Consider the following 16,979-nt stretch of genomic DNA (forward strand, 5'->3'; position numbering starts at 1 on the left):
CAGCATTCATGGACTCCTCTGTTGCCTTCCTTTCCATGGAAGATGGCTCTCTTCACAGCCTTCTCTTCACACTGAGGGACCTGGTCACATGATGCCTTTCCTTCCATCCTAGATATTAATTTTTCATCTGGACCTTTGGATCTAGATAGCTTGGAGTGAAAATCTACATGTCTAAGTTGTGGGGGGCTGTGTGTATGTGTGTATGACTGTCAACTAAAAAATATATTCACAGTCTAAGAGTTTAGAGTTTTGTTTTATTTGGTGAAAATTTTTAGGACTTCGAGCCCTGGAAATAGCATCTCAAGTAACCCTGAGAAAACTGAGAAGAGGTGAGGGGGAAACTAGGATATTTAGGAGTTTTGCAACAAAGGGCAAATAGTAGGTGCAAAAGATGACCATCAGTAAAAGAAAACCAGATATCTTAAATTAAGGAACTTAGCACTTTTCTGTGTTTGGGAAGATGCAAGAGTCTGGGCTCATTGAAATCATTCCTTGGATATGTGCCTCAGCTATCTGGGACCAGTATCCTCTGTTTACACATCCCAAATTTCCCGAGGGCTCACCATAGGGAGTGGCTGCATCTGATGACTACTAGATAGCAGGTACTCTTTTCCTCGGGGCTCACCAGCTCACCATTGGCGGTGGCTGCAATCTCTGATGACTGTGACATCCTTTGTTTATTGATGTGGCAGGCAATATTTCAAATCAGAATAGAATATTCTGATTACTAGAACCATATTGGAATGGAATATTCTATCATAACCTTAGTTTTCTAATATTTTAAATTGAGATTATGATAGAAATGTCTTCTTCAGGATCTACAAATTAAGATGGCAAAGAGGAAGTAGACCAGATGGTATTCAGCACTGAGTGATGTTCAGGTTGATAGACAGGCATAAAGAAAAATAGATTCAGACATGAATTTTTAACAGACAGTGGGCTTTTATTAAGCCACAGCTATCTTTTAAAAATAGGTGGATCTTATTAAAACTAAATGCCATTTTTTTTCCAATATACCTCAACAAATCTGACTTTATGAAGAGACCTCTAGAATTAAAATTGGAGACAAGGACTGAAGAGAGGCATATTTCCCTAAATTATAGCCTGAAAAGAATTCACAGTTTCCTGGGGAAAATCTGAAGGAATGAAGTAAAGTAAAAATGGAATAAGTGAAAAAAGAAAGTGACCAAAGAAGAGGTCTTAAAGTGTGACTTCAAGTGGTGTGACTGGTATACTTAAGAACAGACATGTTCAATATTCATTAAAAATTCTTCATTATTGCAATATAGATTTCCTATGTTCCCCAAAGTTAAAAATAACCAAATGGAAATTTTAAATATGAGAAACAGATTATCTGAAAAAAATAGGTTCAAAATTAAATATAATGTCAGAAAACTCACTGGATGGTCTTATCAGATTGTAAAGCACAGAAGAACAGACTGGTGAACCTGAATTTGAAAAAAATTATTCAAACTGAATGGAAAAAAGGAAAAAATATTGGGGAAAAATGAACAGATGATTGATAATCTGTTTAAAAATAGCAAACAGTCTACATACATGTTAGAGTCCAGAAGACAAAATAAATAGAATAGAGGAGGAAATATATTTTAAAACAATAGTCAAATATTTTCCAAATTTCATAAAAATTGTTAACTAATAAATCCAAAATGTTATAAACAAACAAAAAAAATCCAGTAAGTAGTAAAGTGTGTCTAGGGCCAAGATACAGATTAGTCTTGGAAAATAGGTAAAAGAGAAAGGAATTCTGAAGAAGGTAACCAGACATATTTGTCAAAGAGGTCTGGTACGAATATAGGCTTTAAAGGGTGGTGAAGCCTTGATCCCTGGGGTAGAACCAGGAGGACATTCAGTGGAGAAGAGCAGTGTAAGAATATGTATGATGCAGGAGGATACAGGTGGTCTTTTGGGAGCAGAGTGGTCCAGCATGATTGGAATGTAGGGCATGTGTGATGGAGTAGGGAGGGAGAGTGAGGCACAGAATAAGGCAGAAAAGAAGACTAGGTCCAGATTTTGGGGAGACTATAGCCAGGGTCAGTCCCCCAGGTTTTATGCAATGTTCACCAAAAATCCACTGAAGATCTTGGTTCAATTTTATTATTGTTACTTGTATGTTTGACATTTTAGCAGGGTAAGGATAGTCACATTCATGCTGGGGATTCATGCAGGAGACTTTGGGACAGAGGACAACAGCAGTAGAGGAAGAGCTGAGAAAATGCCACTGCTGATAATCCCCTAGATGTTGTCACAGATTGATAATCCCTTTCTCATGAATTCCAAATCCAAAAACCTTAGAAAACTGAGTTTCTTGTCTGATTGTTTATGATAGTCACTTGGTGGCAAAAAAACTGAACTGAGCTGACAGTGAGGTCTCTTCACCTTACTGTGAATGTTCCTATGTTCTGTTGCAGAAATACAAATGACCTCTTTGAGGGAACCCTGAAGCCATGGGGTGTGGAGGATCTGGACTTTACGCCTTGCCTCCCCAAGATGTGGTGGACTCCTTGGTTTGAGTTTGTAAAAAATTATGTGAATACTTCAATTAAATAGAGGCTGGCACCACCAGGGGGAGATCTCCTGCCCTGCAAGGATAACGGAGCCCAACAGGAAGAAAGACTCTTCTTTTTTTGTTTGTTTGTTTGTTTTGATTTACAATATTGTGTTTATTTCAAGTGTAAAGCAAAATCAGTATCTTGTAATAACCTATAACGGAAGAGAATCTGAAAGACTCTTCTTTTCTGGCAAGGACTCAGCCAATGAAAAACCATGGACTCTTGTTAACTACAGCCTTCTCAACTTCCTTTTCCCCTTCATAAAAGTGTTCTCCTTTCCTCACCATGTACGGACTTGTACATGACTCCCCATGGTTGCAGACACCACGTTGCAATTCACCAAGTATCCCAAATAAACTCATCTTTGCTGGAGAAATAGCTGGCAGTCTGTTTTAGGTCAACAAAATCCATGGTGTTGGGGTTGTACATGGCCAACTCTGAAGTATTCCTGCAGCATTATTATCAAAAATAAATTATATTTATTGACTATCCTCCTTTTAAAAAATGTCCTAAATTTTATTTGGTGCCAAGGAGTTCGGATAAGGAATAGGTCTGTGGTATTTGTATCCTGGCAACCCACTCTGGTATTCTTGTCTGGGAAATTCCATAGACAGAGGAGCCTGGTGGACTACAGGCCATAGTGTTGCAAAGAGCTGGACATGACTTAGCGACTAAGCAGTAACAAATGTCAATATAGTTTGCTACTGGAGGATTAAGACTATAGTCATTGGAAAGAGCTCCTGGATTTGTGACTGAATAACACAAACTTCTGAAGAATGCAAATGAAATGCTGTGGAAATAAATGATGAATGAACTGCTTGCTCAGCCCAGCCTTTTTATCCAGGCAAGGTCAAGTCTGGAGGCCTTCGAGTGACTAAGGGCTCAATCTCCATTCAAGCTGAAAATGTATCTCTGATTGATGGAGAGCCTCTTCTCCCTGCTACCACCTGTCCCTCTGGCTGGTCCAAGGAGACACACCAGTGACAAACTGGCTGCACAGCATCAATAAGCTGATGGTCATTTGTGATAACTGCTCATCTCAGTATCCTTAAACCCAACATCCACCCTGGTACTTGAACTTTATGATCTCAAAACTTCTACTCTTTCTCGATTCAGTGTTTTGCATCAGCCATTTTCCAGCACCATCGCTTTATCCCTCTTCTGTCTGCCATTCCATGTCCCTTTACTTCTTCAATTGCTTTTCTTCCAAGCCCCCCTACTTGACCTAGCTTGAGGCAGGAGATAGATGGGCCCCTGGGGAGTCAGAGTTAGTTTCCGGTGAACCAGATAAAAATAGCAGGACAATCGAGGGAGGAGGCTGGGCTCTGCACAGATAGAGGACGTGTGTGTGTGTGTGTGTGTGTGCATGCGTGTGTGTCAGTGCTCAGTTGTGTCTAACTCTTTGTGACCCCAGGGATTGTAGCCTGCCTACCAGGTTCCACTGTCCATGGAATTTCTCAGGCAAGAAAACTGGAGTGGGTTGCCATTTCCTACTCCAGAGGATCTTCTCAACCCAGGGATTAAACCCACGTCTCTTGAGTCTCCTGCATTGGCAGGCAGGTTTTTTAATCACTGTGCCATTTGGGAACCCCCAGATAGAAAATAAGAGACCACATATTTCTCATTCTTAAAGTCAGGAGACCTCCCCAACTACACATACGCAGAAAGGCTCCTTGGAGGTCAAAAGAGAGAAGGTGTCACCTCAGAGTAAGTGATGTCAACTACCCATCGGCCCCTTTGTTAGAATCCATCTCAGCTAAAAGACGCATGTGCACACATAGGAGGACCCTGTGTTATAACAAATTCTGACTCAAAACTAGTCAAAGCAAGATAATTGGCCAAAGGAAACCTGGAAAAAATGCCCCCAAAAAGTGATTCAAGGGGGCGTGACTCCATGTGTCTATCCACACATACTGTACTTTTCTTCCTCCTAATAAACACGTTGATGGTTTCACTACTTTCCATCTCTTTGTGGAAATTCGTTTCTGTATAGCTGATGGTCCAGGGCCTGTAACTGGCCACTGGCCCTCATGGTCTAGTGGCTAGGATTCAATGCTCTCACTATCACAGCCCAAACTCAATCTCTGTCTGGGAACCAAAACCTGGGTTTAAGCCACTGCAGGCTGAGGCCACGGGAGATCAAGCTGACCACATTCATTCCTGTTTGTGCTTCTCCTACTCACTTGACCTCTGCTTGGGCCCGGACTTACCTGTTTTTGTGGTCTACCTCCTTTATCAAGTGGACAGTTCCCAGGGCCAATTGCTGTATCTTTCCTCTACTCTCCTTAAGGCTGACCATCTTACTGCCAAAAACAAATGTGTTTGTAGTATTTTGTAATATACAAAATGTTCTAAATAATGGATCTCATTTAACTCTCAATGTGACCCAGACAGGTGTATGTATTTTTTTAGCTGAATTTTATAGATGAAAAAACTAAGTGTCAGAGAGACTTAGTTAAGCTAAGTCTTAGCTTGAGACCTAAGCTAAGCTAAACCTCCCAGTTAGTAAGAGGTGGGGCCGGCATCAAGCTCACTTTTCATGATGCCCATCCTATGTCTTTTCTATTCCTGTGTGCTGGTTCACGGTTCCACACCCCTCTGAGCCCCTTTTTGCCACCCACCCCTCTCAATCCCTCTCCCCTTCCTATGCTGTCTGGGATGCATGCACAGATCATCTTCATCATTGCTTTATTTGTTTTTGCCTCCAAACTAGTTTGGGTATTTTATTATATAATTTAAAAACACATCCACTGTTTATATATATATATATATTTTTTTTTTTTTTTTTTTGCTAGAATATCAACACAGGCTTCCCTGGTGGCTTGAACACCTTGAGAATGATAATCTTTGTCTGTTTTGTTCACTGATATATCACAAGCATCCAAACATCTGGCACATAGTAAAAACTCAATTAATATTTGAATAAATATTTGTTGAATGTGTGGATAAATATTCCATTTCCAAACAGTTCTGCTACCTTCTTTATTTTTAGCCAAAATCTTCTCTTTATGCTTTCCATTCATTTGCTTTAAGCTCTTGAGTTATATTTTCTATGAAAAAAAAAGCCTTTCAAATTGTGGAAGACTGCAACATGCTACTCTTTTTATAACATCACTCTGCCTTTCATAGGGAGACAGACCAAGTTTGGGAGTAAGATAAGCCTGGACTTGGAGTCCAGCATTATCAGGTCTTAGATGTGTGACCAGATAAATTAGTTAACTTTGCTAGATTGTATGTGTGTGAGAGAGAGATAGATAGGGAGACTGCCTATAAATTGGAGCAAATCATAGCATCTTTTCAAGGAGCGAATATGAGTAAGAATGTAGGTTTCCTCTTCAGGCGGTGGCTGGCACACAGTAGGTCATCATCTTCTAGCCTCACTCCTATTTGATCTGAGCTGAACAAACTAGGTACCCAGGTGTGCACTGTGTATGCCAAGCAGAGCAGCACACTCATGCCTAACTAAAAGAACAAGAGTTCATCACCATTTGCCAGATAATCTCACTCTTGGCCTGTATTAAGTTGTAATCAACCATGCTTTCTCCATACATGCAGGTTTACAAATACCAACTCATCTTCTATCTTAAGTGTGGTTTACATTTAAATTAAATTCATAACTTCACATTTACCTTAACTATATTTTATCTTTTCAGATTAAGTCCATTATTCTAACCTGTGTTGAATCACTGCCTACTCTTCGATTTCCCCATCCCTTGAATTCCACACCTGGAATTTCATTCAATTTCTTCTCAAGTATTTCTCTAAGAGGCTGATAAGAAGTTCATTACAGCAGGATAAGAATTGAATCTGGGGATCATAAAAGTGTTAGGAACCAAGACAGATAATCAATGAAGGAAGAAATACCCCTCCAAGGGCTTCTCTCATTATACCATTTGCTCTGACAGCACGCCTATTATCATCTCTGTCTGGAACACAGTTCCTCTTCCCTCCATTCAATAGATAACTCCCACTTGTCCTTCACGGTGCTGATCATAGCTGCCTCCTCCAGGCACTTAACCCCTGCAAGTGCCCCTCCAGTGAGCTTCCTCAGTACCCTGTGCCCCCACACTGAAACTCCTACGACCTCTATTGTCTCTTAACCTCTTGGTGAGACAAACAGTGTCTGCCTGGCTCACCATTGCCTCTCCTGGAATAAGCACAGTTCCTGGCAGAGCACTGAGGCTCCATAAAGATTTGCCAAATGAATGGATATGTTGATACAAGTTGATACGTGGTTTTTTTTCCCCTGATAGCTCTTAGTACTGGAGAACAGAGGGAAGGTGTTAACCCAGCTCAGGGCTCCCATGATAAGATGTAGTGAGGAATGTGGTGGGCAGGTTTGACACATCTTGAGTTATTTCTAGGCTTCTAGGTACTTCTACTTTAACCTTCCAGGTCAGGGAGCTTCCTCTTTTGGAGGAAAAACATGATGGGGAAAAACATGAGTCATCATGCATCACCATCACCCTCTCTTCCTTCCTAGTCTCAGGCCATAGGCATGTGGATCCTCTGGGATGTCCCACCATGTCAGAAATCAGGAGTATGCTGTGGCCAAGGACCAAATCTTGCTCACCATCTGGCCATTCTCCCATTTGTCAACAAGGTGTCTACTAGAGCACTGCCTGCCTTCTGATTACTGCCATACACCTAGCTAAACCATTATGAACAGCCAAGCTACTTCCTTACGCATGACAGTTCTATTTGCTTATTCATCCTGGACTATTCTAATCTGTTGGACAAACTATGGAGTGTGGAATTTCTCCCTCTTACTATTTGGGAAATTCCTGGGTAAAGGAGAGATACACCAAAACTTGGCTTCTCCTATCCCAGCAAAAATATCTTACATACACTGGACACCACCCCACCCCCTCATCAGCCACTTACAAGTGCTCCATTCTAAGTATTTTTAGTGGCAGTGGGATGGGGTTTTAACTGAGAGAAAGGAAGAAGTACTTTATCTTAAGGTGTTTCTAGACTGAGTATAAATTTGACTACACACAGAGGATAATTACCTAAAACCTCCCACACACAAAAAAAGCTTAATGGTCAGCACCCTATTGCCATCATGTCCATATTCTACTCATGTTGTACCCAGATATGTACAAGCTTTAACGTTCCTTGTAGGTATAGAGTAAGCTCATACCCCTGGGTGTTCATTGTAACAATGTCCTCCCCACCCAGCTGATCAGAGTAATTTTCAACTACAGTCCAAGATTTTATTGCTGGAAATTCAAATTAAGTAGTTCTGGGTTGGATCCTGGGATTCCATGTCTTTAAGTGCGTTCCCAGCTTACTGCACCTTAGCCTTGTGCCTGTAACAAAGAGGAATTATGGAAATTTATCTGGTGTGAAGACAGCCTCTAAGGACATCTAGTGTGATTTCCTCATTCGACAGTGAGGATGCTAATCTCAAGGAGGGAGATTTCAGTTCAGTTCAGTTCAGTCACACAGTTACGTCCGACTATTTGTGAATCCATGGGCTGCAGCACGCCAGGCTTCCCTGTCCATCACCAACTCCCAAAGCTTGCTCTAACTTATGTCCATCGAGTCGGTGATGCCATCCAACCACTTCATCCTCTATTGTCCCCTTCTCCTCCTGCCTTCAATCAGGGTCTTTTCCAATGAGTCAGATCTTTGCATCAGGTAGCCAAAGTATTGAAGTTTCAGCTTCAGCCTCAGTCCTTCCAATGAATATTCAAGACTGATTTCCTTTCGGATAGACTGGTTTGATCTCATTGAAGTCCAAGGGACTCTCAAGAGTCTTCATCAACACCACAGTTCAAAAGCATTAATTCTTTGGCGCTCAGCTTTCTTTATAGTCCAACTCTCACATTCATACACGACTACTGGAAAAACCATAGCGTTGACTAGATGGACCTTTGCTGGCCAAATAATGTATCTGCTTTTTAATATGCTTTCTAGGTTGGTCACAACTTTTCTTCCAAGGAGCAAGCACCTTTTAATTTCATGGCCACAGTCACCATCTGCAATGATTTTGGAGCCCCCCAAAATAACGTCTCTCACTGTTTACATTGTTTCCCCATCTATTTGCCATGAAGTGATGGGACCAGATGCCATGATCTTAATTTTCTGAATGTTGAGATTTAAGCCAACTTTTTCACTCTCTTCTTTCATCAAGGGGCTCTTTAGTTCTTCTTCACTTTCTGCCATAAGGGTGGTGTCATCTGCATATCTGAGGTTTTTGTTATTTCTCCCAGCAATCTTGATTCCAGCTTGTGCTTCATGCAGCCCCACATTTCACATGATGTACTCTGCGTATAAGTTAAATAAGCAGGGTGACAATGCACAGCCTTGATGTACTCCTTTCCCAATTTGGAACCAGTCTGTTGTTCCATGTCCAGTTCTAACTGTGGCTTCTTGAACTGCATACAGATTTCTCAGGAGGCAGGTCAGGTGGTCTGGTATTCCCATCTCTTTCAGAATTTTCCAGTTTGTTGTGAATCACACAGTCAAAGGCTTTGGTGTAGTCAATAAGGCAGAAGTAGATGTTTTTCTGGAACTCTCTTGTTTTTTTCATGATCCAACAGATGTGGCAATTTGATCTCTGGTTCCTCTGCCTTTTCTAAATCCAGCTTGAACACCTGTAATTTCATGGTTCATGTACTGTTGAAGCCTGGCTTGCAGAGTTTTGAGCATTACTTTGCTAGCATGTAAGATGAGTTCAATTGTGTGGTAGTTTGAGCATTCTTTGGCATTGCCTTTCTTTGGGATTGGAATGAAAACTGACCTTTTCCAGTCCTGTGGCCACTGCTGAGTTGTCCAAATTTGCTGGCATATTGAGTACACCACTTTCACAGCATCATCTATTAGGATTTGAAACAGCTCAGCTGGAATTCCATCACCTCCACTGGTTTTGTCCATTTTGATGCTTCTTAAGGCCCACTTGACTTCGTATTCCAGGATGTCTGGCTTTAGGTGAGTGATCACACCATCGTGGTGATCTGGGCCATGAAGATCTTTTTTGTACAGTTCTGTGTATTCTTGCCACCTCTTCTTAGTACCTTCTGCTTCTACTAGGTCCATACAGTTTCTGTTCTTTATTGTGCCCATCTTTGCATGAAATGTTCCCTTGTTATCTTTTATTTTCTTGAAGAGATCTCTAGTCTTTCCCATTCTATTGTTTCCTCTATTTCTTTGCATTGATCACTGAGGAAGGCTTTCTCATCTCTCCTTGCTATTCTTTGGAACTCTGCATTCAAATGGGTATATCTTTCCTTTTCTCCTTTACCTTTAGCTTCTCTTCTTTTCTCAGCTATTTGTAAAGCTTCCTCAGACAACCATTTTGCCTTTTTGCATTTCTTTTTCTTGGGGATGATCTTGAGCACTGCCTCCTCTACAATGTCACAAACATCTGTCCATAGCTCTTCAGGGACTCTGTCTATCATATCTAATCCCTTGAATCTGTCTGCCACTTCCACTGTACAATCATAAGGGATTTGATTTAGGTCATACCTGAATGGTCTAGTAGTTTTCCCTACTTTCTTCAATTTAAGTCTGAATTTTGCAATAAGAAAGGAGGCTTAGAAGAAGGGAAAGAAAGGAGAACTGCAGAGAGATAGAAGCAGGATTCCAAGGAACGAGACCTGAGCCTTAGACCCAATTTCTTACATTCCCCTGGACTACTTAGCCCTCATCTCTGGAAACTGGGCCCTCATTCTGATGCAGCATGACTGGATTCCAGGCACAGAGGTTTGGCTGACCCTTGCCTCACATTGCTTGTGACTTGGCTAGAGCAGTGGCATTTCTAGCAATAGTCCATCAAACTGCTAAATGGAAATGATACTGCCCAACAAGTGGGTTGCCTCAGGTTAGCGTGGAATTCAAGCGGAGTCTTTCACAGGTCTTTGAACACCTTTAAAGTGTTTTATGAATGATTTTTTTTCCCTCTGGAATGTTCAGCCCTGGTCCAGGGGACACTTTAAGTTTTGTTCAAATGGTTGACGTAGAAGGAGAAGAGAGCGAGATCTGGGAAGCAGGTCGTCAGCAAAGAAATGGAGGGTGGGGAGTGAGGAGATGACCATGCAAGACCATCCAAAGCCACTGTTGAAGGACTGCAGGGTATTCCAAACCTTGCTTCTGAGTTCCCAGTCCCCACTGCCAAATGCATTTTAAAAGCCCTGAGCTTCTTTGGCCCATTTTTTGATTGGGTTGTTTATTTTTCTGGAATTGAGCTGCAGGAGTTGCTTGTATATTTTTGAGATTAGTTCTTTGTCAGTTGCTTCATTTGCTATTATTTTCTGCCATTCTGAAGGCTGTCTTTTCACCTTGCTTATGGTTTCCTTTGTTGTGCAGAAGCTTTTAAGTTTAATTAGGTCCCATTTGTTTATTTTTGCTTTTATTTCCAATATTCTGGGAGGTGGGTCATAGAGGATCCTGCTGTGATTTATGTTGGAGAGTGTTTTTCCTATATTCTCCTCTAGGAGTTTTATCAGCAGATGAATGGATAAGAAAGCTGTGGTACATATACACAATGGAGTATTACTCAGCCATTAAAAAGAATACATTTGAATCAGTTCTAATGAGTTGGATGAAACTGGAGCCTATTATACGGAGTGAAATAAGCCAGAAAGAAAAACACCAATACAGTATATTAATGCATATATATGGAATTTAGAAAGATGGTAACAATAACCCTGTATGTGAGACAGCAAAAGAGACACAGATGTATAGAACAGTCTTTTGGACTCTGTGGGAGAGGGAGAGGGTGGGGTGATTTGGGAGAATGGCATTGAAACATGTATAATATCATATATGAAATGAATCGCCAGTCCAGGTTCAATGAAGGATACAGGATGCTTGGGGCTGGTGCACTGGGATGACCCAGAGGGATGGTATGGGGAGGGAGGTGGGAGGGGGGCTCAGGATGGGGAACACACGTACACCTGTGGTGGATTCATGTTGATGTATGGCAAAACCAATACAATATTGTAAAGTGATTAGCCTCCAATTAAAATAAATAAGTTTATATTTTAAAAAATAAAAATAAAAGCCCTGAGCTTCTAAAGCACACAGACAGAAACAACAGTCAAACGGACATACTGAGAAACATGTAAAGCCCCCAAAAGGACATGTAAACACACATCCTCCTGAATATCCCTTTTCTCTGAGTGCTATAGATGGGCTGTGACTCTTCACCATGGGCCTGCCTGGGTGCTCAAGGCAGGGCATTCTGTCAGAGGAAGTGGAGGACCACTGAGGCCAGTTCATACCAGTGTTGGGAGAGAGGAGTGTTGGACCTTGAGCCCCTCTGGCTACTGGGAGATGGCATCACAGCCTCGGTCTGCCAGGGGGCACCAGGCTGTCAGGGGTCCCCTGGCTCAACCCCAGACTGACTCACCCAGAGACCCCTATATTCTACCATCTTCCAGTCCCTTTGCATATCCAGGCCTAGTTATCCTGGGGACCAGAGTGTGTCCCCTGAGGATAGGACAGGTAGTGGGACACTGTAATCAAGAGCCTGCATCATGACCTTCTTCTGCACCTGCAGAGGGAGCTGTTTCTTAGAAGTGAAAGCCCTTCCCTCTTAGCCAGTCTGAGTTTCTTCCGTACCTGGGTTGGGGGGTGGGGGTCTATTCCCCACCTCCCCCCAGTCAAGGGGGTTCCTGTCAGTAGTGTGTTTGTGAAAACAGGGGCAAGATCCAATGAAAATTGCCATCTGGGGCTTCCCAGCCTCTCCCTGTCCTGCTCTCTTCACTCCAACTCAAGGGCCTGGGTGATGGAAACCTTCAGATGCCCATGGGAGCCATTTGGGCCCAGCCAGACCTCTGGGGCCTAGGCCGCAGAGCAAGCGCAGTTCCAAAGGAGCCTGGATTTTCAGAGAAGAAGCAAGGCTAAAGTGGACAAAAACCTGTGAGACAACTCCAAAATGTTGTTGGAAAAATGACTTAGGTGATACAGGAAAGATCTATGCAAGAGGTTGTGACCAAGATGGATGGGACCATGTGTAACAGGAAAGAGTATAGATTGTAAATGACATCTGGCTGCACAACTAGGCAAGTCACATAAATCCTGTGGGATTAGGTTTCCACCTCTGTCCAACAGCAAGTTGATAATGTCTTTGTGATGGACTGTTGTAGAAATTAGAGAATATATACACATACACATGCACATTCATATACATATTAATTTTCTACCTGCATGAGGCATTTCACTAAATCAATAATGACCAAACATTATTGGGTATCAGAAATATCTGGGAAAGAAAGTAAAATAAATACCTGGAGGCTTGGTTAAAACAGTTTTCTTGGCCTCACTCTCAGATTTTCTGCTTCAATCGGTCTGGAGTGATACATATGCATTTCTAACAAGGTCCTGGGTGAGGCTGATGCTACTGTTCTGGGCACCACCCTGAGAATCAGTGTGCTAAGCTGTGACAGCAAATAAGCATTATGTCTCTCCCATTTATGAGTACCTTCCTAGCAGATAAGCAATGAATATTTGTCAATTAAAAAATGAATGAGTGGATTTCATATAAAAGCCTTGGTTTTCTTTTGTACAACACAGGGTTTCACTACATGGTCTCTTGGGTATTCATCATTAACACTGAAGGACTGGATCCCTTGGGTGAGGGGAAGACATCTGAAGAGCCAGGCCCTGGATCTGTGGTTTCAGACTATTGAGCTAGAGCTATGGGGTCTTTTGGTGTGGCTTGTATGGAGGAGGGCACTATTGCCTAAGCCAAAGCCACCCCTGCTGACCTCCTAAGAGGAGACTTCTTCATCTTCTAAGACCAAGGTGGCCTCAGGGCACTCTCTTCTCTAGGGAAGCCCATCCCAGCATCATTTCCCAGCATCCTCTGTGGTATCCATCTCATCTGCAGGGAGGCAGAAGCATCGCCCCTTTTTCTGCCTCTCTAAGCCCTACCTTCATATACCCAAAACCACCCATGCCTAATGGGATTTGAGAGCAATCAAGGAGTGCAAACTCAGCCTCAGATGTATCCTTTTCTACTGTATCAAAAAAAAAAAGCTAATCATTTATTCTGAACCAAACAAGAGTGTATCCTGTGCAAAGGACCCCAGAGAGCTTATCCCAGACTCCCTCCTCCCCTCCCTGACTCCACAGAGGTCACATGGCTATGACTAAGGCCCCAGAGTTGAGTGACCTACCCAACCCTGGCCTGAGACCTTTACCTCTAAATAGAGGAGCAAGAGTTATCCTCCTTGTTCCCTTATTCCTCATCCCCTTCATCCACCCGTTCCCAGCAGGGGCCAGGGACACTGGTGGTAGACAGAAAACTGACAAGGCAGCCCACTCAGTCTAGGCTAAAGAAAGCTCAGACCATGAGTAAAATAAATCCAAGAAAAAGAAGAAAAAACAAAAACTCATCCCAGAGAGTCAGGAAGGAGTAAGAACACAGGCATTATGCAGGACTTAGGCTGTGAGGGTATCATCATCTTTATTGTTACTCTTGTCTCCAGTCCTGTGGTTGCACATCAGGACAGACCATAGCTCAAGCTGCAAACCCAGAAGCCTTGCTGAGGAGCTGCCTGCCCCAGGAGAAGCACAGGACTTTGGGGATACTTTGACTCCACTCCAATGGGAATTTACAACCTAGCTGGGCAGGTAGAGACAGACACACCTGAAAAGTGAAATAACAATTCAAGAGATGTTGCAAGGCAGTTGCCAAATGGATGGTGTGGATGATTCAATGAGTTCTAGGAAATCAGTCCAGGGTCCTGCAGAGAGGAAGAAATACAAAAGGCTCCAAGGAATAGGTCTTGAAATACAGGTTGGATTTTTAGATACTGGGAGTAGCAGAGAAGTGGTCCAGGTAGTAGGGAAAGAGTGAGCAGACGCTTGGGGGCAGGGACCCCAAGGGGATGTCTTGGGAAACACCCAAGATGTGCCATGGTGGCCAGACTGGTCTGGCTAGAACGGGAGGATGTGTTTGGGGAGGAGTCAGATGTGAGGCCAAAGAGGTGTCTGAGACCCAGATCTGGATCCTGACATGGCATGCAAAGGAGTTTGGACATCATTTCTGCAGCAGGGAGCCTCTGAAAGTCTTGAAAGTGATACAAACCAGAAAATGTTGGAAATTGCGGCTGCTGGGAATGGAGGATCAACATTTTCAGGGCAAGAGGTAAGGCCATCTCAGCCGTGCTTTCTTTAAAAATAGGCACCCTTTACTCCACCACGAGTTCCACCTTTCACTCCAACACTGACGCCTCCTTGGTCTCCACAACCACCAAGACCCTGTGATTCTGGAAGGCCTACATCTCAAGGTCTACATCTAGGCTCACTGTCTTGCCACCAGTTATAACCAGCTGGGCCACAGATGGGGGCCTCAGTGTCCAGGCGGTGTGGACTGGACTCATGACAGCCTAGGTCTCCTGTGCATGGATTTGGTCGGGGCTCCACACATGGCTCTGGGCTTGGGCAGGGCGATGGAAGCGGAATTGGCTCCGGAAGTGGAATTGGCTCCGGAAGTGGAAAAGATTCTTGGCGCTCATAGGGCAGTGGACATGGACGCGGTGCTGGAAGATCGCACTGCACTGGGCGAGGATGACGCGGGGCTGGATATGGAACTGGACGTGGTTCTGGATACAAACAGGGTTCCGAAAGTCGCCGTGGTGGAGAGCAGGGACGGAACTCTGGACTTACACACCGCTCTGGACGTGAACACGTACGTGGAGCCGGAAGTGGACGTGGGCATGGAGCAGGAGGTGGACTTCGCCGCAGTGATGGCTCTGGACATTGGTCCAAACGCCGTGGAGGATGGAAGCTTGGGAGTGGACATGGCTCTGCACGTGATCTCAGATCCGGGCAGGAGGTACCCCAGGAGGGTCGTGGGGCACAACTCTCAGAGCAGCGTCTGATGGGAGGAATCTGAACAGGACACTTCTGCGGGGGAACCTGCCTGGGGCAGCGAGGGGAGGAAATCTCTATTCGGCACTTGGGTCCACATCTCTGAGAGCAGCCCAAAGTGGGACGCCGAGAACAGTCACTGTTATAGATGGGCTCAGAGCGGCGGGGTGGGGTACAATAGTTATAGGAGCCCGGAGAACATCTTGACGGCAGGCAGCTACTGCTGTAGTAGGGCTCGGAACGTCGTGGTGGGGAGCAGCTGCGGTAAGAAGGCTGCAGCTGGCGAGGAGGGAGGCACCTGCTGGTGCTCCGAGAGCGACTCTGTGCAGGAAAGCTCCCATAAGAGCCCCGGGTCTGGCACTGGGGCGCCCAGGTGCTAAATGAAGCCCGGGACTGGCGTTGGGGGTCGCAGCCGCTGTAGGAGCCCTGATACTGGCACTGGGTGGAGAATCTTCCCTGAGGCTGGCACACCAGGGGACCTGTTACATAGGTCTGGACAGGCTGAGGTGCCGGGCAGGGTACATAGCTCTGGCCTGGGCATTCCACATAACAAGTTTCTGTATAACAAACTGGAGGACATTCTACATAGCAGGTCTGCACAGGGCATGGGCCTTCACACTGCACATAGGAAACCTCAGACTGGCATGGAACCTGGCATTGAACACATGTAAACTGAGGCTGGCTTGGAGCCTGACCTTTCACCTGTATGGTCTTAGACTCACATGAAGCTTTGCCCTTCACCTGGGTGGTCTTAGACTCGCATGGAGCTTTGCCCTTCACCTGGATGGTCTTAGACTCGCATGGAGCTTGGCCCTTCACCTCTGTAGTTTTAGACTGACATGGAGCCTGGCATTTTACCTGGGAAACTTGAACTGGGCATGGTGCAGGGCACTCCACAATTTGCATCTCACAGGGGGCTTGAACCACCACCTGGCTGTTGGCACAAGGGGTTTGGGAGATGTAGCAGGGGGAACATGTCACACAATACTGGGGGTGTGGCTGGTAACACTGAATCTGCTGCTGGTCACACATGGTTCTGATGCAGGCAGGTAAGCAGAACCTGAGGGTAGAAAGACCAAGATCAGGAGAGTGAGAGTTGTTGGGGAGTGGTGACCAGCACCAAGGGGAAGACACCCTGCTTCTTTCCTGGCCTTTCCTCCCATACCTTCAACTTGTACCCAAGAGTCCTTACAGAGTGAGCTGGACCCCAGATTAGTAACCATTGCCCACAAGACTTGCCTTGAATCTGCCAAAAGACCTAATCTGAGGGAGCTTCAAAGAACAGCAAATGGGCATTCCAGTGTCCAGCACAAGAGGGCGCTGACGACAAGAGAATTCCCTCACTTCATCAAGTCCCAAGAGATAGTAGGGAGCTTTATATGAAGTAGAGAGAAACCTTCCTCCCAAGGCCCAAAGTGGGAACTCCACACCCACAGAAGCTTGGATGCCCTCAAGCACTCACACCGGCAACTTTCACATATGTGCAAACATGCAAAAGGGCATATATGGGAGCAAGCCCTCAGGACTTCCCAGGTAGCTCAGCGGTAAAGAAACTGCCTTCAGTGCAGGGGACCCGGGTTT

At 44.4% G+C, this 16,979-nt stretch overlaps 1 protein-coding gene across 1 annotated transcript in view; it reads right to left on the reverse strand.

Annotated features, from left to right (window-relative positions):
* The window catches only part of LOC129656389 (keratinocyte proline-rich protein-like), an 80,663-nt gene extending 64,233 nt beyond the window's left edge, over nucleotides 1-16,430 (reverse strand). Inside the window, exons 1-3 of the mRNA XM_055587074.1 lie at nucleotides 16,140-16,430; nucleotides 14,834-16,100; nucleotides 13,455-13,480 (exon numbers count right to left, since the gene is read on the reverse strand). Of these exons, the coding sequence (XP_055443049.1) occupies nucleotides 13,455-13,480; nucleotides 14,834-16,100; nucleotides 16,140-16,430 (1,584 nt within the window). The remainder of the gene's footprint in view (nucleotides 1-13,454; nucleotides 13,481-14,833; nucleotides 16,101-16,139) is intronic.
* Nucleotides 16,431-16,979: the final 549 nt, after the last annotated feature.

Source organism: Bubalus kerabau, chromosome 6 (genome assembly GCF_029407905.1).
Source record: "Bubalus kerabau isolate K-KA32 ecotype Philippines breed swamp buffalo chromosome 6, PCC_UOA_SB_1v2, whole genome shotgun sequence".
NCBI lineage: Eukaryota > Metazoa > Chordata > Mammalia > Artiodactyla > Bovidae > Bubalus > Bubalus kerabau.